We start from the raw sequence: 27,962 nt of genomic DNA on the forward strand, positions 1-27,962 counted from the left end.
ACCCGAGTCGTCTGGTCTGCTCCCATCTTCCCAGTAAAACCCAGTACAGAGGCTGTGAGACAGCACGTGGCACCTGGAGGCCCACGCTGTCTACTAGCAGGAGAAAGCAAGCGGTTGCCAGGGCAGGCGGAGAATGATGACTTTATTCTCTAGGCAGGCCCTGATTAAGTACTTCTCACTCTGCCAAAAGGAATTTAAGACAGAAGAGATTCAGCTGGGGCCCAGAACCTGAGCACGGCCACCCTGAGCAGGCTTCTGTGAGACACACACAAGAGACCCACAGGGCCGCGGGAAGGGGGAGCCGGACCCAAGCAGGCAGGGCCGGGCCCTCGGCCTGCCCTGCTGGACGGATGGCGGTGGGGCTTTCTCAGGCATTCACAGTGGCTGTGCTGATGCTAACACACACAAGGCTCTTCTAAGGGCTGGGTTTTGTCCGTCGCAGATGACACGTTTGTCCCTCCAAAGGGATGGTTCAACCAGGCTGGGCTTGGTAATGCTGCAGGCAGCAGGGGTCAGAGTTCCTCCTGACCATGGGCTGACTATGGAGGCCGTGTCCACCCGGGGCGTGGCACAGCCACGCGGTAAGCCTGCCAGTTAGGAAAGGCCCCTTCCTGCAAGGGGGCTCCATCCACGCAGGGGTTTGCCCACTGTGGTCACAGAAAAGAGGCAGTGGGTCAGCAGGGGGACAAACGCCTCTGCCTCTCCTGCCTACCCCCAGGGCTGTCTCAGGCCAGATGCAAACTTCGGCAAAGACAGGGAGCAGACGGCACAAGGGCAGATTCCACAGAGCCTGCAAGGTCGGACTGTACCGGGCATCCTCATTTAGGGAGCACTGGCTGACTGTCTTCAGATTGGCAGGTCACAAGACAGGTGCAGCCCTGCCATAGCCGTAGCAACCCCTGGACAGAAGCTGGAGGCAAAGAAGGCAACAGGGCTGGCGCCACGGCTCACTAGGCTAATCCTCCGCCTGCGGCACTGGCACCCTGGGTTCTAGTCCCAGTCGGGGAGCCGGATTCTGTCCCAGTTGCTCCTCTTCCAGTCCAGCTCTCTGCTGTGGCCCGGGAGGGCAGTGGAGGATGGCCCAGGTCCTTGGGCTCTGCACCTGCCTGGGAGACCAGGAGGAAGCACCTGGCTCCTGGTTTCGGATCGGCACAGCACGCCGGCCGGAGTGGCCATTTTGGGGGTGAACCAATGGAAGGAAGACCTTTCTCTCTCTTTCATTGTCTAACTCTGACTGTCAAAAAAAAAAAAAAAAAAAAAAAAAGAGGGCAACAGACATGGAGGGAACAGGGTTTCACTGTGCACATTTTCCTAACCATCTCCTAAAGACTTAGCTTGAAGTCAAATACAATTTTGTTAAATCAACGGATTTTCAACAAGCAAGAGAGATCCTACGGTGCTCAGCTGATGATCCTTGCTGTGGTCTGAAAGCTGTGTCCTTCCAGAAGTCATGCACACAGAGGCCTCATCACCATGGGGACGGCGCTAGAAGGCGGGGCCTTTCCTGGTGGCCAGGTCACGAGGGCCCCAGGCAGCTCTCTCCCCTTCCGCCCCCGGGGACGCACAGCAAGCAGCAGCCACAAGGCCCAGGCCCACACCAGGCGACACGCTGAATCTGATATGGTGCCTGGGTCTCGGGCTTCTAGCCTCCAGAACTATGAGCAATAGATGTGCACTGGCCACAAGTCAGCCAGCCGCAGCCGCTTCTCGGGACAGCGGGACAGGCTGGGACCAGCCATAGGTGCTTCTCGGGGCAGCCCAGACAGGCTGGGACCAGCCATAGGTGCTTCTCAAGGCAGCCCAGACAGGCTGGGACCAGCCATAAGTGCTTCTCGGGGCAGCCCGGATAGGCTGGGACCACGCCTCGCCGAGTCCCAGCTCGCTCTGCGTTCTGATAAATCACTACTGAAGACACAGTTTAAGAACTGAATGTTTTTTTCACTGTGTATTTAGTTCTGTCTTAAAGTACCATTATGGAAGATAAATGTTCTATTTCTTTGAAGTAATGTTGGGCAGAAACCAAAGTAATATGTAGTCTTAATTAGAAATATAAATACATAGTATGGGTACCTTATAAGGCTATATAGAGCCAGAGATTCCAGACATTCAGCAATATTTAATACATAAAAGACTACCATGGAACTACCATTTATTATGCTTTAGACTGGAAGCAAGGCACCGTCATAAAAATGTATATAAAGGCTTGAATAGAAAAACACTGGTGAGATAGATGGAAACACTAATAACATTTTCTAGAAATGTCAATTACTTTGCATTCTGGAGTAGTCCCTTCAAACATGAAAACAAGTGGCTAATGTACATAGACAAAGATATTTATTCCTTGTAAGGACTATAAATATGAATATGGATGCATAAAACAAGGAGATCAATTTTTAGAGAAAAACAAGGCGAAAGGGACAGCCAGGCAGTTCTCAGAGGCCATTCTGCGGGCCAAACATGCTGCCTACTTCTTGGTAAAGGCCAATGTCATGGTCAGACTGTCCCCTGCCAGGCGACCTGCGAAGCGTGGCAAATATATTGCTACAGCCCCAAAAACGACTCAGGTGTGGCGGGAAAGTCAGCTCAGTATTAATCAAGCTCACCGGCTCCACTCCTGCTTTGAGTTTTGTCCTTTGATGGTAGGGGAACCCAGCCCTGTCCCTGGCCCTGCAGCCCAGGTGAGGCCCAGCCCGACCTGGAGGCCACAGGCTCTAGTGCCCAGCACTCCTCACCCCTGCAGCCTCCCATGCCCCTCCAGCCCTACACTGCCCCAGCGCTGAGTGAGGATCACTCCCACAGACCCGCGTTGGGTGCCCATCCACCATCCACACAGGCCACACACACTCTGGGCCAGCCCCGCCCAGCCCCCCAGCCCAGTGTGAGCTCTGCACACACAGGTCCACCAGTCAAAGCCCCTGCAGCACTAAGCAATGTCAGCCCTGAGCTTAATCCATCCGTCAGCTTTTTTTTTTTTTTTAACCTAGAACAAACTTTATTTTTCAAATTCCTCTCTAATTTTGAGCTGTCACTAAACAGCCTTTATCCACTCCAGGCATTGGAAGACCCGTGTCAGACTCTGGGTTCTGACCGGCTGCCATCTTAGCTGAGCAGTGACGGCCACAGCAGAGGTGGGCCAGCAGTGACGGGGACAGGGCAGGGGCCTCTGTCACCCGTGCAGGACACGGAGGGAGAAGGCCAAGCAAGCTCCCTGTGGGTAGCTGGCCAGGGCTGCACAGTCACCCACAAACAGGGACACATCCTCATCTGTGGACAAAGCGGGTAGGCTCGGGGCTGCTGTGAACGAAACCAGCCAGGCACAGACAGACAAGCACGACACATCCTTACTCTCTCGTGGAAGTAAAACCACTGACCCCATAGGGGTGCAGGGTAGAGCAGCAGTCCCCAGAGGGTGTGGAAGGGAGAGGGCAGGGACAGGGAGACGACGGGTACCGGAACCAGAACCCAGCCGGGCAGGAGGGGTACGATCCAGCTTCCGACAGCACAGGAGGTGACTGTGGTCTACAAGTATTTCATACACTCACATATTATAAAGAGCTACAAGAGTTCAGAGTTACCCAGCGATAACTGTCTCCGGAGACAGAAACGCCGGTGACCCTGCTCTGGTCACTGTGCAAGCCTGTTAAACTGTCACACTGTACCCCACACATTCGTACAGTTTCTACGAGCCAATAACATCCAGCAAAAACAGTAGCTCCTCAATAAGCAGAAAGCTGTGCTGGCAGAGCCGGGCTTGGATCCCTGAACGCTCGGTGACTCCTGCGGACAGAAGCACAGGGGCTGCCGGCGCACTCCTCGGGCAGCGCTCAGGCTCCCAAGCAGGTGCAGCACGGAGCTTCTGCTGCTAAGGCCAGAGGCATCCCACGGGGCCTCCCGGAACAAGAGCCACCCTTCGTGAAAAGTGTCGCAAGGAAGGACACGGAGTCCCGACCCGCTGGGTAGCGGCGTCCGGGTGTGTTTCCTGCTGTCAGGCCAACAGCACTCACTACACACTTCTCCCCCGGGCTCCCCGGAATATCAGGCGTGTGGCCCCGAGACCCTGGCTGTAGCTTCCATCCAGGGTCAAACAGTGCATGCCTGTCCCACGGAAGGCACTTGGCACAGAATGTCCAGCAATGTGGCCTTGAAAACCCATTTCCCGTCCCTCATAAAACTAAAAGCACACACGTTCACGGCAGCACCACTCACAGCTGCCAAAGAGTAGAACCCTCCCGAATGTTCACACGGGGGCGCAGGCAGCAGCAAGACGAGGTCTCGCCGCACGATGGAGGGTCAGCCTTAAGGAGCGGCGTTCTGACATGTGCCAACACGTGTCCCTTGAGGACAGCGTGCTGAGCGAAACGAGCCCGGCAGGAAAGGACAAACACTTGGGATTCGAGCCGTCATAGTCACAGGAATCAGAACAGCAGGTGCCAGGGCTGAACTCAGGGGAGCGTGGCAAGTTGTGATTTAATGGATAACATTAAGTGTTCCCGGGAGCAAGACGGAAGGTTCTGGAGGTGGATGGGGTGATGGGTGCATAGCAATGCGAGTGTGTTCAATGCCACCGGACAGCTAACAATGGTTAACTTGGCAAACTTTGCGTGATGCAAATTTAACACAATTTTAAAAACACATAAAGCTTTGAAGGTGAGTTCTTCTTAGAAAGAACAATCAGAGAAGACATTCCCAGCCCGTCTCTGCTCCGCACACCAACCACAGAGCCGTGTGTGCACAGAGTAGGAGCCAGCGCCGAGCCAAGTTCCCAGCCTTCCCCAGGATGGGCGGGCAGGCAGGAACTGCGCCTCGATCGCGGAGGGTCACACTTACCCGAAGGAACGTGGGGAAGCCCTGCCCGTAGTAGCCAACGGCAAAGTAATCAGGCTTGGGTCTTATCACCTTGACGATGTTTTCGTAAAACTGAGCCTGCTTTTTCTGGAAGGAAGGAAGCAAACGCATTTCAGGTCCGGGGAGAGTCCGGGCGTCCCTTCCCTCTGCTTTCTTCCCACGGGCTGCTGAGCGTGGTCAGCTCTCACGGGCTGGGAGCAGAGGTGCTGGGGCCGCACCCTCGCTCCGTCTCACTGCGTGGCTGGGATGTTATTTTTCTCTCATCCTGTATTATTCATCAAGGGATGCTGAATAAAGAAGCCAAACCGGTCTTGATTTACTGAGTGTTTTCATAACCAAAGAGGCACCACAGGAGTGGCTTCTAGGTTAAATGTCCAGCTCTTCATAGTTTTAAAATGCTGTGGGTCAGACACCGAGAGACAGTCAAGTGGAATACACAAGAGGTGAAAGACCCTGCTCCCAGTTAGCAACAGGCATGGTGGCCCCACCAAGGCCATCTACAAGCTACACAATGAGGCAGCCATAAGGGGGGTCAGTGGAAATCCTCAGGGTTCCTGGGGTAGAAGAAAGGCGTGGTTGCCACTCACCCACCACCCTGTTTGCCAGTGGCCACAGTTTTAAACTGGAGAGCCCTGGGCTCTCGAGACCACTACACACACACACACACACATGAGGTCAGCAACTACTTAGCACAAAGCATTCACAGGTGTCACCAGCACGGCTGTAAGAGCTGACTTAGCCTTAAGAAGTCAACCTTCATCGTCAGTTGAGCCACTTTCCCGGATGACACAGACATCCAGGTCCAGGGCCTAAGGACGCCTGGCTGAATCCCAGCCTTCAAATGGGAGAAGATTCCAGAAGCAGCAGCCCTCGCAGCCCGGGTTCATTTCACGGGAAGCCACGGAGACCTACCAGCAACTCGCTGAGCTGTTCGTAATCAAACATCTCGGTTTCGTACTGCTCCGCCAGCTCCTTGCCCAAGGCAATGGCCTCTTCCCACATCTGAAAGGGAAAAGGAGGAGGAGCAGACACGCCGCGTCAGGCGAGGAGCCACACCGTGAGGCCACCGCTCGCCAGAACAGCCTGGCCGCACGCTGCTAACTCAAACGCACGGAGATTCTGCTGCAGCAGCACCCTTTGCTGTGTGGCGATGCTGGCTACAGAAACCGTCCAACCCCTGTCTCATCATCACGCCGGCTTCTGCCCGCAGCCAGGGCCGTCGGTCAGCCGTCCCCGCCGGCTCCTGTGCGCCTTCTGCTGTCAGCTGTGGCTGCTGGTGACCATCTGTCAGAGCCGCCCTGGGGCCAGCGCAAAGGATGCACAGGGCGCAGGGAGGTGGTGGGGAGCGGGCGCGTGACCATCAGGGCCCTGGGTTGGAGATCTGCTCACATCACGCCACTCAACAAAGGCTGCATGGAAAACCATCAGCTGTCGAAAAACCAGGAGATATTTCAAGTCTAAATTAACACTTGCGTAAAAGTTTGCTTTGTAAGTGCAAGTATCGTGTGGTGGGTACGAGGACTGCCGTCATTTTGAACAGGGGGAGCTTTGCAGGGTAAATAGCTTGAAAGTGCCTTTCCAGGCAACTGACATTTTTTCATTTTTCATTTTAATTACTTTGTGACTGATTCAATATGGTTTGTAGATACAGGTCTAAGAACAAAATGATATCTGCTCCCTTCCTCCCACCCTCCTTCCTTCTACTTTTTTTTTTTTTGAGATAATATGTTTAAACTTGTATTACAGGACCGGGGCTGTGGCATGGTGGGTAAAGCTGCCATCTGCAGTGCTGCCATCCCATATGGGCACTGGTTCAATTCCCAGCTGCTCCATTTCTGATCCAGCTCTCTGCTGTGGCCTGGGAAAGCAGTAGAGGATGGCCCAAGTCCTTGGGCCCCTGCACCCACGTGGGAGACCAGGAAAAAACTCCTGGCTCCTGGCTTTAGATAGGCGCAGCTCCGGCCGTTGCAGCCAACTGGGGAGTGAACCATTGGATGGAAGACCTCTCTCTCTCTCTGCCTCTCCTTCTTTCTCTGTGTAACTCAAATAAACACATCTTTAAAAAATAAGCTTCTATTACAGTAAAAAGGCTTAATAAGTAACTGACTTATTAAAATGTGGGTCCACTTCTGGCACATGCAGAACACCTAAGGAGATGAAGTCGACCTGCATTCCCTTCATCTTTGGGTAAAAGAAAGCAGATTTCTTGAGAAGCAGATGGACAATCCAGAGGAATCCCCTTCCAGGAAGCCCTCCAGGGTACCAACCACTCTCCTACCCGCACCCTCACAAGGACCCAGCACCTCAGAGCCTGACACTGGGATGCCCTGTCTCTCCTTGTCAGAGACAAGAAGCCCTCTGAGGGCAACAGCTGGGTGCCGAGTGACCCTAAAAACCTCTGCACCCAAGCCTGGGCCTGGCTGGCAGAGAACAGAACTCGAGCTGGCTACCCTGAGGTCAGTACACCTGCATGCAGGTATGGAAACGCCACCCCGGAGCCCACAAATACCCATGATTCCTGTTACTAAAGGTGTCTACCACTCCCGACTGCATCGCCATCCTCCCAGCCACGCACCAGCTGCTTCCGCATGGCCATGGTTCCCCTGTGACAGATGTGCTGGGGGTGGGGCTACCCACTTCGCCATCCGTGGACCCCATGCCCTGCTGGCACCCAGGGTCACACCTGCCCCCCGCTGTGAGAGTGGGAGACACTTAACAATTTCCCACTTTTTCGAGCTTTCCCTACGTCCGGCTGCCTGTGTTCTCTTGTTAATGCCTGTCCATCACTGCCAACCGCGTCGTAGGCGGCTACCTTTATGATGCCCACGATGCAGATATGGAAGGGGGTGAGCACACAGGCGAAGTAACCTGCCCAAGGGCCCAGTGTGGGTTTTCTCCAGTGTTCCAGCTGTCTCTGCCGTCTCCGGCTGGCTTGGAGTCTTCTAAAACTCCAAGCTGGTCCTTAACTCTGGGTTCCCGCTGGGGACACACCCTCTGGTCACTGTGGGCCCAGAGCCCCCACCGGGCGCTGTGTCCATCATTTCTGGTTGGCAGGATCCTAGGCAAGGCCTCCCTTATCACTCAGGCACCCAACAGGCGCGGGAACAGCGTTCCACCTAAATGCTGCAAAGTGTGACATGCTCACCACGGCTCCTACGTGAAGAAACCACTTCTTGTTTTTGATGAGAAAGAGGTTTCTTTTTAGAATAACAGCTGAGTTTTAATACCTTGGAAGACAGAAGCAAGAGATCAGAGACGGGAGGCGGGGGCCGGGGGCCGGGGCATCTTGCCTTGGGTCCTCACGCACCTCTTCCCTTCCCAGGGCCCCCGCCTGCCTCTCTGGTTCTGTCAAGGCCTTGGCATTTTCCCAGCTTCTCCAGACCTTTCTGGTGCTCTTCCCAGAGCCCGAGTTCACATTCCGGGAAGAACTCTCACTTTTATGTTTCTTTTAAGCTGCAGTGACCAGTTCCTCCCTCAGCTGATTTCCATTTCAAAGACAGCATCACCTTCCCTCCCAGGTCTCCATCAGCGTGTTTTTCTTTAGGTTCCTGCAGGCTACGCCACATTCTCTCAGCTGCCTGTAGTGTTAGGGCTTCTAATCTATTCTGGAGTAAGAGCTTAAGCTCTCTTTATCCTGAATGACACCTGACATGCTTTAGATACACATGGAAAATAATTGGCTTGAAAAGAAATCTAGGTCTTGAGTAAATAAGCCGACTGGCCCTCAGCTGGCCTGGTCGTGTTCACTGTCAGATTTCCTATAAATAAGTACCCCCCTCTGGTCCGTTCCCCTCAGTCCTTTTTAGATGATTTTTTGCATTGAGATTTCCACTACTTATAATTGGGTGGGGCCCTAAAGGGAGTGTGGCTCTCACTTCCAGTGTGAACACCTCGGGACATATCCCAGCGCCAGAGATGGTGCAGACTCCGTGTGACCCAGGCTCGCCTCAGCCCTGTGGTTGGCCTCCCTGGCTGGGCTGCGTTCTTGGACGCGCGGTGCATGGCGGGGAAAGGCCCGAATTGTTAGGTAGGAAGTCAGTTATGAGCTTATGTGTGTGTGACATAAAGGCCTAAAGAGAAGACTATGTCCAGCACACGTTGCATCTCAAAGTCATCCTGATGGTGTTTCAGGGGCAGCCCGGTATTCACATCCTGCCCTGCCCTGCCCCCTCTACCAGATAACCTGCCAGGTGGGGGTCCCCACCCCTTCTGCCTGACAATCTTCCACAATCTCCCAGGGGCAGCCCAGTATCTGCATCTCAAACACCCTGCTCCCTTCCTCCTGTCTGATAACATTTGCATCCATAAAATCCTTTGTTTCAGCCATTAAAGCCCTTTGTTCCAAGAGGAGCAGAGGTGGGGAAGCAAGACCCCTCTCCTTAACCCCCCCACCCCCCCACCCCCACTCCCAACTGGACTGCGCGCTCAGCCCTCTGCCTCTCTGCCCCCCAACCGCTGAGCTGCCCGCCTGGTCTGGCCAGGTGTACTCTCTCCGCTCAACCACGTAACCTCGCTCCTTTCCCCACCCCTCAAGTCCGAGTGACTGGGCACCCTCTCAGTCTCAGGCTCTGTCTGGAGAGGTGCCCATCCGTCCTTACGGATGTCCCTTCCCTAATAGACCTTGCTATTTTACCTCCCACTACGCTCTGTCTCACGCCTGAATTCTTTCTTGCGCGAAGACAAGAACCCTGCAATTTCTCCGGTAACAGAATGAGCAGACAACTCCACTTCCTGATCCGAAATCCCTAATGGGGTTGATGGCCTGGTGGTTCCCAGGGCGAAGCAGACCCTCCGGGTGGGCGGGGTTCTTTCCCCACGTCCTCAACCTCTTGTTCCCGGAAGCAATGTTTCTTTGAGTTCCAGGAGTAGCAAACTTTGCTCCCCGACGCCACACCTTGTTGCAAGACTGACTGGGCGCAAAGATCTTCCCAGGTAGTGATTTCTGACCGAGCCACGAGGCTGGCGACCGGCCGGGCTGACAGGGTCGCCCATGCTGGAGAGGAGCGGCGGGGGTCACGGTCCCTCTGCAGGAACTGAGGCTGGCAGGGTCTTGGCCGTGACTCCGGGCTTCCCGGCTGCAGGGCGCTCACAGGGAGACGGACGCTGCTCCTGAGACGCTGGGATGCCAGCTGCTCTTCCCTGCCCAGAGTCGTCCTCAACGACCCCAGAGCTTCCAAAGTCCAGCCCAGGTCTCCGGGGCGTCAGAGGATTGAAGTCAAGGGAGTGGAAGGTTCCAGAGCTCCGGGCTGAGGTGCCCCAGCACGCAGGACCAGCACGCGGCCCTGTCTGGTCAGTTCTCCACCGTTCTAGTCCCTTCTGGTGCGGGCCTGCCTCAGTGGGCCACGAGGAGGGCTGTGGTGACTCCCAGGCCCCGGCTGGTCTCAGGGCTGTGTGGATCTTTCCCTACAGCACGGAGACCCCCGCAGGCCCCTCATTCGTTCCTGGGACCGAGCCCCAGGCTGGGACCCTGGGGTTCTGCACCGGCTTCAAGCATCTGCGTGAACTGGACTTCTCCCAAAGGCCTTTGCGACAGCCCCAGCCCTGCACCGCCACCTGCTCTGTGCTTGGCAGCTTCAAGCAGCCGGGCCGCAGTGACGGTGCCCCGCCCCTCTCGCCAAGGGCACACAGGTGGGGCTGGCCGCGTTGGGGAAGGTGGTCCGGCGGCGCTGGCTGCCCACTGCTGAGGCCGGCAAATCTGCGGGCTCTGGGACTTGGCCTTGATGGTGAAGTTCTGACAGGGACCGGAAGGTGAACGCTGCCCGGTGGTGCAGCCGAGCCCTTGGCCCACCCGACCCCTGCCCGTCGGTGCAGCGCCTCTCTCCCACAGCCACCCCCCCAACAGCCACTCCCCATCAGTCAACGCAGAAAGGACCTGCTCAGCTGCAAGAGAAAGTGAGAAAGGGACCTGTCCATCATGCCTTCCTCTGACAGGGAGTGACAGGCCACCTGGAGGGCGTGGTCTCCAACAGCAGGGAGGAGCAGGAGCAGCACGCACAGGCCTTCAGTGTGTGAAAGAATGGAAGTGGATAGAACAGAGGGGAGCTGTTCTCAGAGGTGGGAGAGAGGGCAAGCTGCTGCGGCTGGGAAAGAGGTCCGTGCCGCAGGGGACGGGCTGCTCAGGCGGACGGGGACAGGCAGAGCCCGGCGCTGGGACAGGAGGGAAGAGAATGCCCTGCACGCATGTCCAGCAGCAGCAGGAGGGCTCGGTGCGGGCACGTGGAGTCCACGCTCGTTCACAGAGCCTGGTCACAGCTTGCTAGGTGGCTGGTCAGTGGTTTTTTTTTTTTTTTTTTTTTAAGATGTATTTATTTTATTTGAAAAGAGTTACAGAGAGAGAGAGAGAGGGAGAGGGAGAAGGTGAGGGACAGAGAGAGAGAGAGAGGAATACCTTCCTTTCATTGATTTGCTCCCTAAATGGCCACAATGGCCAGGGCTGGGCCAGGCCAAACCAGCAGCCAGGAAGTCCACGTGGGCCTCCCACATGGGCAGCTGCTTTGCCAGGCTCACTAGCAGGGAGGGAGCTGGAAGCGGTGCTCCTGTGGATGCTGGTGTCACAGGCTTAGCCCACCACTCCACAGCTCCAGCTCTGACGGGCTACTTTTTAAAAGAAGGAATGGCAATATTTGACTTAGGAGCCCTTCCATTCCCCAGTGGTATGGAGAATTCACCTCCTCAACGCTCAGGCTGCTGCCAGTCTCCAAGCTTGCCCAGGGGTGCCGTGCACCCTTTCAGTCCACTGGGAGAAGGAGCCGCTTCCCCCAGCGGCTCTCACCTGCCGGGTCCTCCCACCCTGGGTGGGCTCTGGGGAGGAACCCAGGCTCCCTGGGTGGGCTCTGGGGAGGAACCCAGGCCCTGGGGGGCTCTGGGGGAGGAACACAGGCTCCCTGGGTGGTCTCGGGGGGGGGAGGAACCCAGGCTCCCTGGGGGGCTCTGGGGGGGGAACCCAGGCTCCCTGGGGGGTTCTGGGGGGGGAACCCAGGCTCCCTGGGCGGGCTCTCGGGGAGGAACACAGGCTCTTGTATCCTTCAGCCGCTGGTGGCTGTGATGTCCTCTCCAGCTGTCCCGGGGCTTTCTGGGTAACTGAGTCTTCTCTGTTGTCCCCCAGAAGGGCACTGGTCACAGGATGGTCTCATCAGTGCCTTCTACTTCATTATATCCGCAAAGACTTCACCCCAACGATGTCACATTCACGGGTCCTGAGAGTTGGCACACAGAACTCTAGGGGGGTCAGCTTCACCCCACTACAACCTGTGCTTGGCAACACGGGAGCCGAAGCCTTGATCTTCTCTCCCCATCATCCTCTCTTTACCCTGCACCTGACCGCTGCTGCCTCGCTCAGGGGCTAAGACCATCACAGTCCCTTTGTGCTCGTGGCCACAACCTGAGCACCCTGCCCCTGCATCTGCCTCCCACCAGGAGCCAAGGCTCCAGGCAGGGTGAGAGCCCCGGCCCGGCTGGCACTCTCGTCTGGTCTCGAGGATATGGCTGTGAGTCCTGCAAGGTCACTTCCCGTCTCCCGCGAGCATTCCTTTAGGGGCTGCCCTAATCAGGATCTCCGCCCCTGGGGCCCAGACAACGGCGCCAGCACCCTGCCTGGTGTCGGGGCCTCCTCCTTCCACGACCCGTGTCACTGTGTTGCCAGCATTACCCTCCAAGAGGAAGGCGATGTCATAGCACTACGTTTCTAATGTCTCTGTCTGTAAAAGAAATCTTCGTTGAGTGAGCCCTATCCAGGAGACCACAGACTCTGACGGACCCCTGCATCTTTACCCCCCATGCATGCCTGCTTCCTCTGGAGGGGACAAGTCTGTGGGAGCCGTTGGCCTCACCTGTGTGGTCCCCACTCACTGGAACTCCTGCTGTCTCCAGAAATAGCCTGCAACTTAATCTCAGTCTCAACAAAAGTCACCACCTCCGGGAAGCCCTCGCTACTCCTGAGAACAAACGGTGGCTCCCGCACCTGTGAGACGGACAGACGGAGCATCTGCCTGTTTGGGGGCTGGAGTTTGTTTTCTTGTTGCTTAGCTGAGAGCCCTAATACCTCAAAGCAGACCCTTGTCTTCAGCCCTTTGTGGGTTCTGGATGGCAGTGACACATAGTAGGTGTGTTAGCAGGCTAATTTTCTAGCGATCCCACCAAGGGTGGGACGGCAGTGTAGTTCTGATTCTAAAAATTGATTTTCTCAAGTGCTGATAATCAACGATTCCATATTTTTTAAAAACAGGAGCAAATCATAACGAACATGTGATGGTCTCAGCTTTCCAGGCCAACATCTGGCCGACTGAACACATTCCAGCATCAAGGTTTTCAAACGTTTTAGAAATGCAATTAACTCATAAGAAGGCTACCACTTTCCTCAGTAACTGTGACTTTTTAAAAAGCAAAGCTCCCAGGCTGAGACAACTGTACCCTAAATATTTAGAAAAGAAATCCAGCCATCTCACGCAAACCAGAAACCTGCTAAGTCCCTATTTTTAGTTCAAAGATGATGCAAGATGCAATCGCTTTAACTCTGGTGCCAGGTGAAAGTGTGAACTTTGTCACGGGGAGGTTATTTTAAGGGAAAAGCAAACAGTTCTGGTTGAAAATAGAGGAGGATTCAGACAGCACTGGGGCTATGGACGATGCGCCGCGTCCGGCAGGCCTGCCCAGGGCGGAGGTGGAGGAGGCTGCCCGACACCGGCTGCCTCCCTCTGCCCACGTCTGTCCACGGCAGGGCTGGATGCTCGGTGCTCAGCCTTCGTAGGGAAGCCTGGTGATCCTGAGTGAAGGACGGCTTTGCTTAGAGGCTTCACTGGAAATTACTGGGCCTCAACCGAGCCCGACGGGACCGTCAGTTCAGGGCACCTTCAGAAAGGAATGCTCGTTGGCTGAGGCAAAACTCAAGGGAAGGGCTTTGGAGCGAGGTGCCAACGGGTGGTAGAAGGCGCCATCATTAGCCCAGGAAGGAAGAACTGTGAAAGAATGAACAGGCAGACAGACAGGAATGATGTTTTATGGCGAGAAAGAAAAAGACTGAGACCAAGAGCTAGGCAGAAAGACATCCACACTTTCTAAAACAGAGGAAAGGAAAAACACAAGAATGATTTCATGCGGAAGAAACGCAGAGAACAGATTCCACAGTGAGTACCCGATACAAAGAGGCAGAAAATCCATTCAGCTGTGCTGGCTTCACAACACGCAGTAGAGACACTCTCCAATCCAGCCCCCCCATCCCCCCCCCACTCCCCTGTGTGCCCCGGGGATGCCAGCCACCGGGGGACAACCTCACCATGGATGCCGGAATGTCCACTCCCCCCCCCCCCCCACCCCGGGGGCTGCTGTTGCAATGTAGAGCGGCGCACTGGCTCCAGGATGTCTAAGGTTTCCTTGGGGGACACACAGAACAATTTCCTTAATGAGAGAAGGAAATGGGCCGCGGGCCACAGCCTGTGCAGCCCCCGCTGGAGGCCGGTCACCATCTTAGGCTCCACCGAATAATCACGCGGCCCCCAGGAGTTGCTCATCTTCAGCTTCAACTGAGACACAAAGTTGCCTTACTCTAAATACATTGTTTCTTTTCTTAAATAATATTCTATTTATTTAAAAATCACAGTGGCGGTTTCTTTGCCCCAAACGCTAGCCTCATGAGCTTAACTGGAAACAGAAATGAGAATCACATCACCGAGGGGCGTGACTCGAGACTGGGACAAAACGGGTAAGTACCAGAAAAGTCCACCTTGCCTCTCGAAGACAGGCTGCCTTGTCTTGGCTTCCTACAGTTTATCTTCACAGCAATCTCTGTCTCTGCCTCTCTCCCTCCTTGTGTTCCTTAGAAGCCACACAGCAGCCCCCAGCTCGCCCAGCTCTCCACATCCCCTACGCTGGGAGCTGCCGCAGCCTTCAGAGTTATTTCACATTTACAGACGCGACACTGGGCACAAGACAAAGAAGCTGCCCGTGTCACCCGTTCTGTGTTCCTGTCACTCTGACATAAATTCTACTCCTCCGTGGCATGGGTCCCCATTTCCTAATTCCTTAAGATACACTTGAGCTTTTCACATGTTCACTTGGTGTTAGGTACGTACACCGACAGGCACAGAAGCAATTCTGGCCGCCTGTAATGGCCTCCAAGGAAGGGCAGAGAGCCTGCGTTCCCGCCAGCCTGGGGATGGAGAGGCTGCCTGGACAGGGTGCTGGGTCGGCGGTGAGAGCAAAGGCTTCGGCTGCGGCAGCACCAGCCCACAGGGAGACACGGTGAGCTGTGTGTGGACCTGAACATTTCCAGGCACCGCATTTACCAAGTGAAGTCGGTGTTGGTAATATTTATAAGATCTAAAACATTACGCTTTAGCACGTAACGTGCACGAGGTAATTGCCACCGAAACAAGGATCTGGCTGATGACTGGGAGGCTTACACGACAGGACATTGTTCCCCACAGTTCTGGAGGCCGAGGCTGGAGAACCAGGTGCCAGCACGCAGCGCTGGTTTCTTCCACCTGCGTTCCCGTCTCCCCGTGGTCCTCCCTCCGTGTGCATCTGTGTCCTGATCTTCTCTTCTAATAAGGACACCATCCTAGTGCCTCATTGTACTTTAATGACCTCCCTATCTCCAGATACAGTCACATCCCAAGGTCCTGGGGTCAGGGCCCCATTGTGTGAATTTTGGGAGGCTGTTACTTGGCCATCAGAACATACTTCTTGTTATGCACCAAGTCGTGGAAATAGAGCACGTGGGGGTCGGTGCTGTGGTGTAGCAGGTAAAGCCACTGCCTACAGAGACAGCATCCCATATGGGCAGCAGTTCAAGTCCCAGCTGTCACTCCCCCTCTTCGCAGAGGAACGACACTAAACCCTGCCTAGGCTTCATATCCGAGTCACGGCACCATTATGCCGCTCCCCCTCTTCGTGGAGGAGCAACACAGGACCCTGCGCTGTTCTTTCGTCTGCTCGGCCCTTCCCGGGTTTGCTGCTGGTTCTTCCCGGGTTGGCTACCGTCCCTTCCACCTCCGTGGAAGGGCAGTTCCCCCTGCCACTTTCCCCACTTCCGCGGGGGAGCGGCACACCGCCGGCCGGCTCTCTCGGGGGCTGCACAGGTGTTCCTTCAGATAGATGTTCCCGGTGCATGTTGTCTCTCTCCTCCTTTATAGTCCTCTTCCACCAATCCCAACTTTGCTACCCACACGCCGAGTACACTGCTCTCCTCCAATCAGGAGCAGGTCCTGCAGTTTATTGGTTGAACTGGAGGCAGCTGTGTAGAAGCTGTTTCCTCCTCTCCCAGTGCCATATTGTGGGAGAGCAGATGCATAGAATAAGTCTTAATTCCAGTAACTTAGTCTAGTCCGAGTTGCTCCCAGTTGCTCCCCACACCAGCTGCTCCACTTCCAATCTAGTTCCCTGCTAACATGCCTGGGAAAAGCAGTGGAAGACGGCTCAAGTGCTTGGGCCCCTGCACCTAAGTGGGAGATCCGGAGGATGCTCTGGCTCCTGGCTTTGGATCGGCGCAGCTCTGGCCATTGCAGCCATTTGGGGAGTAAACTGGCAGATGGAAGTTCTCTCTCTCTCTCTCTCTCTCTCTCTCTAACTTTGCCTTGCAAATCAATCAATCAATCTTTAAGCAAATCAATACAGCGTGTGTTGCACACTACAGCCTGTCTCAGTTTGGACTGGCTGCAAAGCCAGTGGCAGTAGCCACAACCATCTTGGGATACAGAACATGACAGCACGGGCAGAACCTACCCATGGCGTGGGAGCCGGCTTCTCTGGGGCCCCCACACTCGCCAAGGCCCTCCTCCAGCTTTCTATTGGACACATTACCTGCCAACCATCACCTGTGAGCCCTTCAGACCTATCCCTCCCTCAAGATAACTGCAATCTGAACTGGGAGCCTGGAAACTCGTGCCCTGGGATCTCCCTCCAACCTCCAAGTCCTATATCCCCAGTGACAGCCTCAACACTGTCTTCCTCCATTGCTTTCAGAAATGGGGTGGCCACTTTCCTGGGCCGTTCAGATGCTGATTAAAATGCCTGCACCCCAAGTCAGAGCACCGGGCTCAGCACTCAGCTTGGGTTCCTGACTCCAGCTTCCTGTTAATGCAGACTCTGAGAGACAGCGATGTTAGGTCAAGTAATTGGTTCCTGCACCTATGTGGGAGTCCTGGATGGAGTTCCCACCTCCTGGCCCTGGCCCTGGATAGGGCATGAGCCAGTAGACGGGAACCCTCTATGTCTATCTGTATCTTTCTCTGTCTCTCAAATAAATAAAAATTTAAAAACAAAGAAGAAGCCGGCGTTGTGGCTCACTAGGCTAATCCTCCGCCTGTGGCGCTGGCACCCCGGGTTCTAGTCCCGGTTGGGGCGCCGGATTCTGTCCCAGTTGCCCCTCTTCCAGGCCAGCCCTCTGCTGTGGCCTGGGAGTGCAGTGGAGGATGGCCCAAGTGCTTGGGCCCTGCACCCGCATGGGAGACCAGGAGAAGCACGTGGCTCCTGGCTTCAGATCAGTGCAGTGCGCTGGCTGCAGCGGCCACTTGGGGGGTGAACCAACAGAAAAAGGAAGACCTTTCTCTCTGTCTCCTTCTCTCTCACTGTCTAACTCTGCCTGTCAAAACAAAACAAAACAAAGCCAAACCAAAGAAGCATGAAGGACGCTGTCTCTCAAATTGCTGCACGTACCCGGACCTGGCAGGGACACTGCCTTGGCCTTGTGATTCCAGACCTGGCACCAAATATCACACTGCGACCATCGACTGCTCCCTCCTGGGGAAATTTCTGGAAACCTGGTCACAGGGAATGGGAGCTAATTCTCCTGCAGTGTCCTGCCTGTCCAAGTACCTCTCACATTTCTCAAATGGGACAAAAAACTCACCTATGGAGGGAGCAGGATCACGGTCAACACCGGGTCTTACGGCACAATTCTACTCTCACGCCTCCAGTGCAGGGTTAGTGCGATTCTGAGAAGTGCACACAGGTGATTCCGACACTCACATTCCCACGTCTCCCATGCTCTTCACCAGAACCTTGCTCCCCTGTCTGATAAGGGCTGTGGTGCACACAGGTGCTGCTCACACCCACCTGTTCTTCTGGGCACCTGCCCAGCCCTTGACATTGGCTATGGTTGCTGACACGGGCGGAAGCACATGCATCGGTTCTGGGCAGATCCAACCGCGGGCCCAGGGCTCCTTAAGGTCCCTCGCCCACTGCATTCCTCAGGTGTGGAACCTCGGCTCAGCTGGGATGCAGGTGAGCAGGCCGGGCAGGGAGCATGAGTGACAGCACACCTGTGTTGTTCAGAACCATGGCTCAAAGCCGAAGCTCCAGCCTCCTCCAGCTCAGCCCGACTGATAGAGAAGAGAATGACCTCCTACTGCTGTTTCCCCAGAGGACAGAATGCCTATCGATGTTAAAGTGCACTTTTGTGCAACTAATTCCCCAGGGACTTCCAATCTCTTCACATCTCTTTATAAAATTCTGTCCAGCACCTCACTCTGCATCACCTGACTTCCAGGAGGATTCTGGTCCATTTTTCCAATTCGCGTGGAAATACTATGGATCTTCAGTAGTTTTCCAATGTGTTTTCTCAGCAGAGCCTGGACAGTTCCCGGAAGACAACCCACAAAAGCTCCCGCTGACTCACGGCCATCCTGCAGGCCACAGACTCGAATCTTTCTGGCTCCACTCAAACGTGGGCCGGCCTGAGGACGTTCCTTCGGCTGCTTTGTCTCTTCTGCCTACAATACTTTGTCACCTAAGCTTTGTCTCAGCCAGGTTTTCTCACCCCTCACTTCATAGACTTCTGGGCTGTAAAATTCTGCAGTGGGGCTGACAGGTGCACCGTGGGTTGGTTACGGGCAGAGGGCTCTGGGCAGAGCAGGAAGGGCAGTGGTCGCCAGAGTCCAGAGAGCGACGAGGGGGCGAGGGGGCAAGATGAGGTCGGGGAGATCCCAGGACACAGCTCATCAGAGGCTGGGTTTCCAAGCAGAGCCCAGGATCAGCTCCTTGCAAAGGCACTGGGTTCGGCAGCCCCGCTGACCCCTGCCCTGCCCTGTCCTAGTGCCTGATCGCCTCCTCTTGAACACCGTCGAGGATGGATGGAGCAGGGGAAGGAACGGCGGACGCGGCCTACTGCTTTACCCCTTTGTTGGTAAAATGTTTGTAACCGCCCTTAATTGTGAAGGTTTCGCACTTCTAGGAAGAAACGTGCCCGTTCCACGGCTGACCTGGGTGTCATTCATAGACCACACCCGGCCCAAGTGGTCTTCAACCCGGCCACTGGGCAGACAGGAAAGATACACAGAGGAGCTCTCAATGTAAGCAGGATTCTGAACTGGAGACCACAGGGGCCCTACTCACAGCTGTTTGAGCAAAGCCGGGAAGAGGGGCAGCCATCCTCCCTCCAAGTGTGGAGCTGTAACCATGTGTCAATCAGTGTGACCTTGTTGGAAACAGGCTCTCTGGATGCCATCAAGGTAAGAGAAGGTCCTACAGGAGCAGGGTGGGCCCTGGGCAGGGGGCAGAGAGACGTGTGAGGCTCCAGCCAGCGCCATGGCCTGCGGGCAGCACCCATTGCGGTGCTGAGAAGGGCATGGAACCGATTCTCCCTGGAGCCTCCAGAGGGGGCGTGCCCTTGCTGACACCCAGACTTCAGCTTCCAGACTCCAGAACAGGGAGAGACGGCCCCTTGAGGTCTCAGCCCCTGCATTGTGCGCAGAGCTGTGGCGTCACAGCGGTGGACTTGACCTTCTGCACGCTGAGTCACAGAGCCGACAGTGGCAGGCTTCCTCTTAGCACGAGTCCACGGCACACAGAATTTTGTCTGCGACAACGCATCCAGAAGGCACCGAGGAGGGGCAACGCCTGGCCTACCTCGGGACTCGCTTCCCAGCGGCAACAGAGGAGGCGAGACGTCAAAGGAGCGTGATTCCCGAGTGCACAGAGACACCTGCCATCGGGGGTCCGGCTCGCTCGTCCTGGGGACGGGCCACAAAGCCGCCCGTGCTTCCTCAGTCCCTGCCTTCAACAGGGCATCTGCAAAGGGCCACTGGGTCTTCTGGAGACAGATTTCATTTCTACTTCTAATGCAGGCGAGGGGCACAACCCCCTTGCATATGTGTTTTGTAGCAACTTCCTGGTGTGCACACATCGCGTGCTGACAGTGCTGTGCTTGGGCGCCCAGAGAGACCTGGAGCGCACCTGCCCGCGGCGCGTTCCTTACCTTGCCTTTGTCGAAGTAGTGGATGATCTCCTGGTAGAGCTGCTCTTTCAGCTGCCCCTGCGTCGTGGCCTGGTACCCGTCCCGCTGCGTGAGGTGGGCCGCACATACGTCCTCCGACCACTGAGATCAAAGCACAGGGTGAGCAAGGCTGAGGGGAGAGCCCGTGCGCCCACTGCACTGTCCGCTGGCAGGGTTGGAATGCCACGCTCCACACGCATGTGCACACGTGTGCACCGTGACTCTGAGGATGCGGTGTGGCTGCTGCCACCACACCACTGGGGCCTGGGGTGCGAGGAGAGAGCCCCTGTCTGGAGGACCCAGGAGGAATGAAAGGAAAGAAGGGGGTCAGGACTGTGGCTGGGTTCACAGGGAGAAAAGTCCAGAATGTTCTAGAAAGTATACATGTCAGCTCGCTAACGATGGCTCGTAACATCCTGGGACACAGCATGAACCAGGCGACCTGTGGCTGTCAGGGGCATGCTCTGGGCTCTGCCCGGCCCTGTGTTGCTCAAGACCTCAGTGATGTCTGGGAGGAAGGCCCCAGGAATGTCTGGGTCTCGCTCACAGGCTGTCAAAGGACCTGAGAGACCGTGAACCTTCAGTCCTAGGGCTGGCGCTGCCACAGTCAGTGTTTGTGCAGGTGTGGGTGTGGTTAGCCAACGTCCTGAAGACGCACAGGGTTCGTACCAGGCCACGGCGCCTCGCCGTTTGACAGCTGAAACGTAACCGTTACTGACTCAGCTCAGCGAGTGAAGGGCACTAGGTGCAGGCTCAATAAAACAGATGTTGGGTGGGGACCTTTCACGTGCTGGCCTCGGGGTCTAAGATGAGTCAGAAGGTGCCCTGCCCCCAGGAGCTCCTGGTCACCTGGAGACGGTGCAGCTGCACAGGCGGAAATACTGTTACGGGAAGAGTTCACGCGCTTGTGAGGGAGGGAGGCGGACTTCCGCCTGCAGGACATCGTGTGAATGCGCTGGCTCAGCGGCAGGACCTGGCAGGTGGAGCTTGGCCCCAGGAAGCCAGGACACCAGTGAAAGCAATCAGCTCCCAGGCTGCCTGGCCCACAGGAGTGTCCCCAGCTAGAGGAGGGGCGTGATGTCCCACCAGACTTGGCGCTAGTCAGGTTCCATCAGGAGTGCTGGCACTAGATGTGGTGACACAAGTTGGGGGCAGGACAAGTCGGGGGAGCTGGGCAGGTCCATCTAGGATGGACACTGTAGGGCCAACTATGCTGGAACTGGATCTGGGCAGAGCATGAATGTGGCGCTGCAAACAGACGCCAGCGTCTAGAGCTCTCTGTGTGACCAAAGAATCACAGAGCAGTGGAAGATGCCACACTAGACCTGTGATGTAGCACTAGACCTGTGATGTCACACTAGACCTGTGATGTCACACTAGACCTGTGATGCAGCACTAGACCTGTGATGTAGCACTAGACCTGTGATGTCACACTAGACCTGTGATGTCACACTAGACCTGTGATGCAGCACTAGACTTGTGATGTAGCACTAGACCTGTGATGTCACACTAGACCTGTGATGTCACACTAGACCTGTGACACCACACTAGACCTGTGATGTAGCACTAGACCTGTGATGTCACACTAGACCTGTGATGTAGCACTAGACCTGTGATGCCACACTAGACCTGTGATGTCGCACTAGACCTGTGATGTCGCACTAGACCTGTGATGTCACACTAGACCTGTATTGCCGCACTAGACCTGTGATGTCGCACTAGACCTGTGATGTCACACTAGACCTGTGATATCACACTAGACCTGTGATGCAGCACTAGACCTGTGATGCCACATTAGACCTGTGATGTAGCACTAGACCTGTGATGTCACACTAGACCTGTGATGTAGCACTAGACCTGTGATGCCACACTAGACCTGTGATGTCACACTAGACCTGTGATGTCACACTAGACCTGTGATGCAGCACTAGACCTGTGATGTCACATTAGACCTGTGACCAGGATCCTTCAGCAGAGTGAAGCACAGAACACCCACAGGAAGTCTCAATGCAAACGGACAGAAAAGCCGTGGTCCGCTCCCTTCTGCCTCCACTAAGTCATCAGGGGTGTGGGTGTTTCCTCCCATCTTTAGCTGCTCTACCAGGGAGGTCCCTTTTTCTTGAAGTCACCATTACTGAGTCCTGGCGGCCTGAGGAAGGCACTGCAGAATCTCTGACTTACGGCTGACACGCAGCTTATTGGAGGTTGAGGATGCTTGGTGAGAATGTGCTACGGCATTTCGCTAAATCTGCATTCGGGGCTAGAACTTTAATCAAAATATTTCCTAAATATTTTTACTTACTGAATTTAGTAAATATCCATAAAAACTTGCGCTCTATGTTTATTAAAATTTTTCACAGAAAAATAAACTTTTGCATGATCTTAGAATTTTTAACAACAGATTCAGAACACGCATCATGATTTTCATACCTTAAGCAGCTTTGCGTGGAGAAGCAGGGTGTACGCGGCTTCGGTGTAGTTGTCACACTCTTTGTGCAGGTCACAGAGCTTGTACAGGTACCTGAGCCAGAGAACAAGGCACACACTTAAAACGTCACCAGGTAGCCTGTGCTGAGGACTGCAAGAGCTCAATGCTGTGTCCCGCAGCAAATCAGATGTGCACTTTCATTTTACAAGCTCATGATTCGCTCCACTCTCAAAACTTTGCTGCAGAAAACACTAAGGGAAACCAACAGGGTCATATGCAATAACAGACATATTTAAAGATGCTAAGTCTTTCGTTTTCAGGAAAAAAATGAATGATACACGAAAGCAGACTTCACGTCAGGGTTTCTTATTTCTTTTATCTTTCCCGGATTTTCCCTCCAACTGCGATTTCCTACATTTCTAGTGGATCCAAATGCCCAGAGGAATTCATGCAAATCCACAGGACTGAGGAGTCCATGGATAACAGCGGACGTGCGCGAAAGAATTTCTCTGCCATAACGAAGTAAAGGTCGCTTTTGCATAAAAAGCCAGGAATATTGTGCATGGAAAAAGCTAACTGATTGTTTTCCCAAGTACCTCTATTCACCTGGCTTTTCTTCTTTGAGGAGAAGTAAAAAAAAATCATACAAATGAAAAACTGGACAACCACACTCAAGTCATAAACCCGCCATGAAACGCTCATGGGTATAACCTTAACCTCTTCTTCACTGTGGAAATCTAACAATCTGACCCTGGACCCTACGCTTCACCATGAGAGACAGGGGCTCAATCACAGCCCGCCAGGCTGCACAGAAAGGCAGGTGAGGGGGCACAACCCAGCAGGCAACGCAAGGCACCTTTGACTTCGTGGGAAAAAGAGAAGGCAAGCAGAAGAACGTGCTAGGAGTATGGTGTCCATTAAGGGAGAGTAGATGGAAAATTGTGATACTGCCTACTTCTGGCAGAGTTATACGCAGATTTCTCATGTAGTCCAGGAACTTGCCGTGAACCAGCAAAATGCGTGGTGCTATCTGCTTCCAAAGGGCCACGCGGGTTGGTGAAAGGGTGTGACAGCCTTGTGAAGTCCACCTCTTTCAGCTTGGACTTCCGGTTGGCTGCATGTGACTCCCCAAACTCGGTACTGGCTTGGCCCCGCTGCACGAAGGCCAAGAAGACCCCTGGGAGCTCCAGGACACCCAGCCTCAGACAGCCGCGCCTTCCCAGTGTGCCACCCGTCAGCCCGGTGGCGACAGAGCACTCTTAGCAGGGAGCTGACAAACAGCGGTTCCCGCGAACACGGGGCAGGGAGGGGGGCGGCAGCACTGGGCATACACACCTTATGTACATTTCTTCTCTTTCAATTTCCTTGTAGAAGTTCTGAAAAATTAAACCATAATGCAGTTTTAAGATACCTGTTCCACAAAAGGTGTCACATGTCCACCAAAAAGTCAACATTCCTCAGCCGGCAGGGGACACTTCCACGAGGACCCAGGTCTTCTGACTTGAGCCGTAAATTCACATAAACTGCACAGCCACCTTTACCCGTCTCCCTTTGTTATTCTAAGATCCCCGTTTCCCAGTCTCTGAACACCGTGATGACTAAAGTCTACTTCTGTCATTTGAAAGTCACCTGTCTTCAATTAAAAGAAGGTTCTGTCCGATGACAGATCTCTTACCCATTATAACCCCACATAAATAAGTCAATAGCCCAGTTCGTGAACAAGCAAGTAAGTACCCTCAACGGGAGTTAGTTCCTGCTGAGCCCAGCCTCAGCCAGAGCCACGGGAAGGCAGCAAAGATTCTGTAGTCAGTCGCCTTCCACGTATGAGGTGAGAACACTCAGAAAGTTCACGGAAATATGGGATGAACGTCTGTTCATGCAAAAAATGTTTAGGTCCATGCAAACATGTTTTTTATAGAATGTGTTTCCAAGAACCTTGCGAAGATCCCTCATATGCATGGATTTCAAATCCCCACCACCACCAAATACACTTATGTTAATTTCATTGTCTACAAACTTCTTAAAGTACCTTCAGATACTTAAAGGCAAAGTAAGTGACATTAAATAAAGCTAAGAATTCACTTTCTGAGTTGTACTTCCCACACCTGGAGTGTTCTATAGCCACTGGGGGCTGCTGCTGCTGTACTGAATGATGTAGTTATCGAACATTTCGCAGTCCCAGGAATTTCCCTGGGATGACACTTCTCTACACAGACCTCCCAGAACACTGTAAGAAACAGGCTGTCACTTAGAATGTCCCCTGTGGATAAATGCAGATGGAGGAAGATTAGCAGAACACAGCCAATGGGCTGTATCCACACCTTTACTGTAAAACATCTTCTGGCTAAGCATAAACCTTTTTAGCAAAATTATATTTCTTGATTTTAAAAAATGTTCATGTACTCATTTTCATTTTATTTAAAAGAGCAGCAGAGACAGAGTCCTGGGCAGGCCAGGCAGTGCAGTGGGTTAAGCTGAAATCCCGTACCAGAGCGCCAGTTTGAGTGCTGAGCAAGGCCTGGCTGCTCTGCTTCCACTCCAGCTCCCTGCTGATGCCCCTGGGGAGGCAGCAGGAGATGGCCCCCGTGCTTGGCCCCGGCCACCACGTGGGAGTCCAGGGGAGAGTTCCCGGCTTCTGGCTTCAGCCTGCCCCGGCCCTTTGGGGGAGTGACTCTGCCAATGGGAGATCTCTTTCTCCCTCTGTCTTTCTCTCTGTGTTACTCTGCTTTTCAAATAAAATACATCTTTAAGAGAGACAGACAGCCAGACCCTAACAGCCAGATGTTTCATCACTGCCTAAAACAGCCAGGACTGGGCCAGGCAGAGCTGGGAGCTCAGAACTCCAAGTGGCTTTTCCACGTGGGTGGCAGGGACTCGGACTTGAGCCATCGCCTGCTGCTTCTCGGGGTGTGCGTTAGCAGGGATGGGTCAGCGGCTGGGACTCGAACCAGGAACTCCTGTGTGGGACACAGACAGTCAAGCAAGACCTTAACTGACACTGTATCACAACACCTGTTCCCACATTACATTTCTTAATAGGATGATCTCCACAAGCACTTTACAATCTTTGTCTCTCACAAGACACCAGAAAAACACGGAAAAGCCATCTAAAGAGGCCTAAGGCACCGCCAGTGCGGAGCCGTGCACCTGAGGACGGTGCCTGGGGTAACCCGCGCACATCACCATGGTAAAGACATGCAATCACGCAGCCAGAGGACAGGGGCTCTTACGAATAAAGGCCTCGCTTCCACCACTGATCTCTCTGGACCGAAATGATAGAGAAACACAGGAAGAAAGTGGGGGCACCGAGATTCTCAAATCTGCAGCGGCTGACATTTGACCGTCCTCTGGTTCCTGCGACAGGGCTCGGCGATGAGGATATTTTCAGCTGACAGCTCAGAGTGCTGACGTGACGGAGCCAGTCCACATGGAAGGCAGAGAACGAGCCTTCGCTGGCAGCTCACTCGTCAGTGTCTACACACCGCGGTGTCACACCAGCCCCTCCGTCCTCCTATTTTTAATCCCTTCCTGAGGTTTTGATCGTTCTCCTTTACCGTGAGGAGGTCGTGTGGCCTCATTCCTGCCTTGCAGTCACGCGATGTCTTCTATTTCCTGCCTGTGCTGAGTTCTGTTCTCTTCCCAGGACTTCAAAACCTCCCCGGAGCCCAGACACATTCATCTCTGGTCCCGGTTCCTATAGAAAACCGTTGTGCTTCTTACGTCCAAGTTCACACGGCTCCTGAGCTTCGCTTCTGGGCTCCGTGCGCGGTGTCCTTGCCTCCCCACGGGCTTCCACCACGTCCCCTCCACAGCAGCAGCATTGCCGTCTGTGCCGAGCTCCGCGCCGGGCTCTCAGAGGCACCCGCGGGGACTGGTCCCCCCACCCGGGTCCAGCGGCGACTGACCCCACACACTCTGACACTTGCACTGTTATTTCCAATCGCGCTCCTCCGTGACCACAGCAGAGTCTGAGAGCTTCACAATGTTGGTCCTGATTGTGTACCAATCACGGCTGAGGACTCTACAGGGCTCTGAGAGAGGAAGTGGTATCAATGAACTAACAATGCAATGAAGTAATGGTGCTTTCACAGGGCTCACGCTGGGGCCCGCGTTGTGGCATAGAGGGTGAAGCCATTCTACAGTACCAGCATCCCTTGTGGGTGCCAGTTTGAGTCCCGGTTGCTCTGTTTCTGAGCCAGCTCCCTGCTAATGCACCTGGGAAAGCAGCAGCAGATGGCGCAAGTACTTGCTCCCCTGCCACCCACGTGGGACACCCAGTGGGGTTCCAGACTCCTGGCTTTGGGTTGGCCCAGCCCTGGCTGTTGTGGCCATTTGGTGAGGGAGCCAGCAGATGGAAGATCTCTCTGTCTCTCTGCCCCCACCCCCCCAGTGTAACTCTGCCTTCAAATAAATAAATGAATCCTTTATAAAACAACAGTGGGTCATGCTGATGACCGCATGAAAGAACTAGGTGACACAGAACCAAGTCAATGACCAATGGTTAAGACTGGTTAATAATCATAGTTAAGATTGCTTGATCAAGAGGTAGCAATACAATGCTAGTTAAAGCATTACAAATGTGCACTTGGTCCAGTGGGCTCCCCAAGCTGATACGCATGCAGACAAGCTAAGACAGACTTAGCTGGCCGGGCAGAGTGACTGCTGTCTCTCTCATGTTTGTATCTTCAGTTTTATCTTTTTAAGTGCAAGGAAGAGTAGAATATTAATGAGCCCATACAACTCAGAATGTTCTACTAACTCTTATTTTTTTTATAAAACAGCAGTGGTTCTAAAAAGATGCTATGTTCTTTATTAATTAACTCTAGGATTTTGTAGATATTCCTACTTAGTGACAAAGTGAGGAGATTTTACGCATATCCAATGTATGTCTATATTCATTGAGATGGACATCAGATGCATCTCTATGAAATCTATTCCTATAATAAAAATAGGAGAAAAAGTAAAAAATGTACTTTGAAAACCACTGTAAAACTCCGGTCTCTCGTTTTTTCTTTATTCCAGGGACTCGTCTGAGTTTGTACATGAAAGAACTGTGACAGAACCGTGGGATCCATTTTCTCATCCCTGGGAATGGTTAGGAATAAAATACCAGACTCTATGCGGGGTGACTCAGGATGTGCCCCCAACAGACAATCTCGGGAACTCTGGGCGTGTTTTTTTAGCTAAAATGGAGCTGGTGCTGATGACAGGAATCAGCTGGTGGATGCTGAGTCGGCCTCCACGTGAGAGAGGAACTTGGGCTGACGCACAAAACCGTGAGTGCACGTGTGTATTCAACAGTTCGTTTCCCGACCCTGGGTTCCGCTGAGTAAGAGGCCACATTCAGAGTTCGCTACCACTCCTGCCCCAGAGTTCACAGAGATTCTCCTGAAAACAAACGGATCTCTCAAGCCCCCGAGCTAGAAACCCAACAAACTTATTAACAGTTCTCTTTCCTGGACACCGACTGGCCGCTGGATC

General features: G+C 54.1%; 1 protein-coding gene across 2 annotated transcripts in view; it reads right to left on the reverse strand.

Annotated features, from left to right (window-relative positions):
* DOCK1 (dedicator of cytokinesis 1) overlaps positions 1 to 27,962 on the reverse strand; it is a 494,355-nt gene that overhangs the window by 34,960 nt on the left and 431,433 nt on the right. For both annotated transcript variants that reach the window (XM_051833503.2, XM_008274844.4), the window contains exons 36-40: positions 23,817 to 23,857; positions 22,484 to 22,574; positions 20,036 to 20,155; positions 5,758 to 5,847; positions 4,828 to 4,932 (exon numbers count right to left, since the gene is read on the reverse strand). In XM_051833503.2, the coding sequence (XP_051689463.2) occupies positions 4,828 to 4,932; positions 5,758 to 5,847; positions 20,036 to 20,155; positions 22,484 to 22,574; positions 23,817 to 23,857 (447 nt within the window). The remainder of the gene's footprint in view (positions 1 to 4,827; positions 4,933 to 5,757; positions 5,848 to 20,035; positions 20,156 to 22,483; positions 22,575 to 23,816; positions 23,858 to 27,962) is intronic.

The sequence above is a fragment of the Oryctolagus cuniculus genome, chromosome 15 (assembly GCF_964237555.1).
Source record: "Oryctolagus cuniculus chromosome 15, mOryCun1.1, whole genome shotgun sequence".
NCBI lineage: Eukaryota > Metazoa > Chordata > Mammalia > Lagomorpha > Leporidae > Oryctolagus > Oryctolagus cuniculus.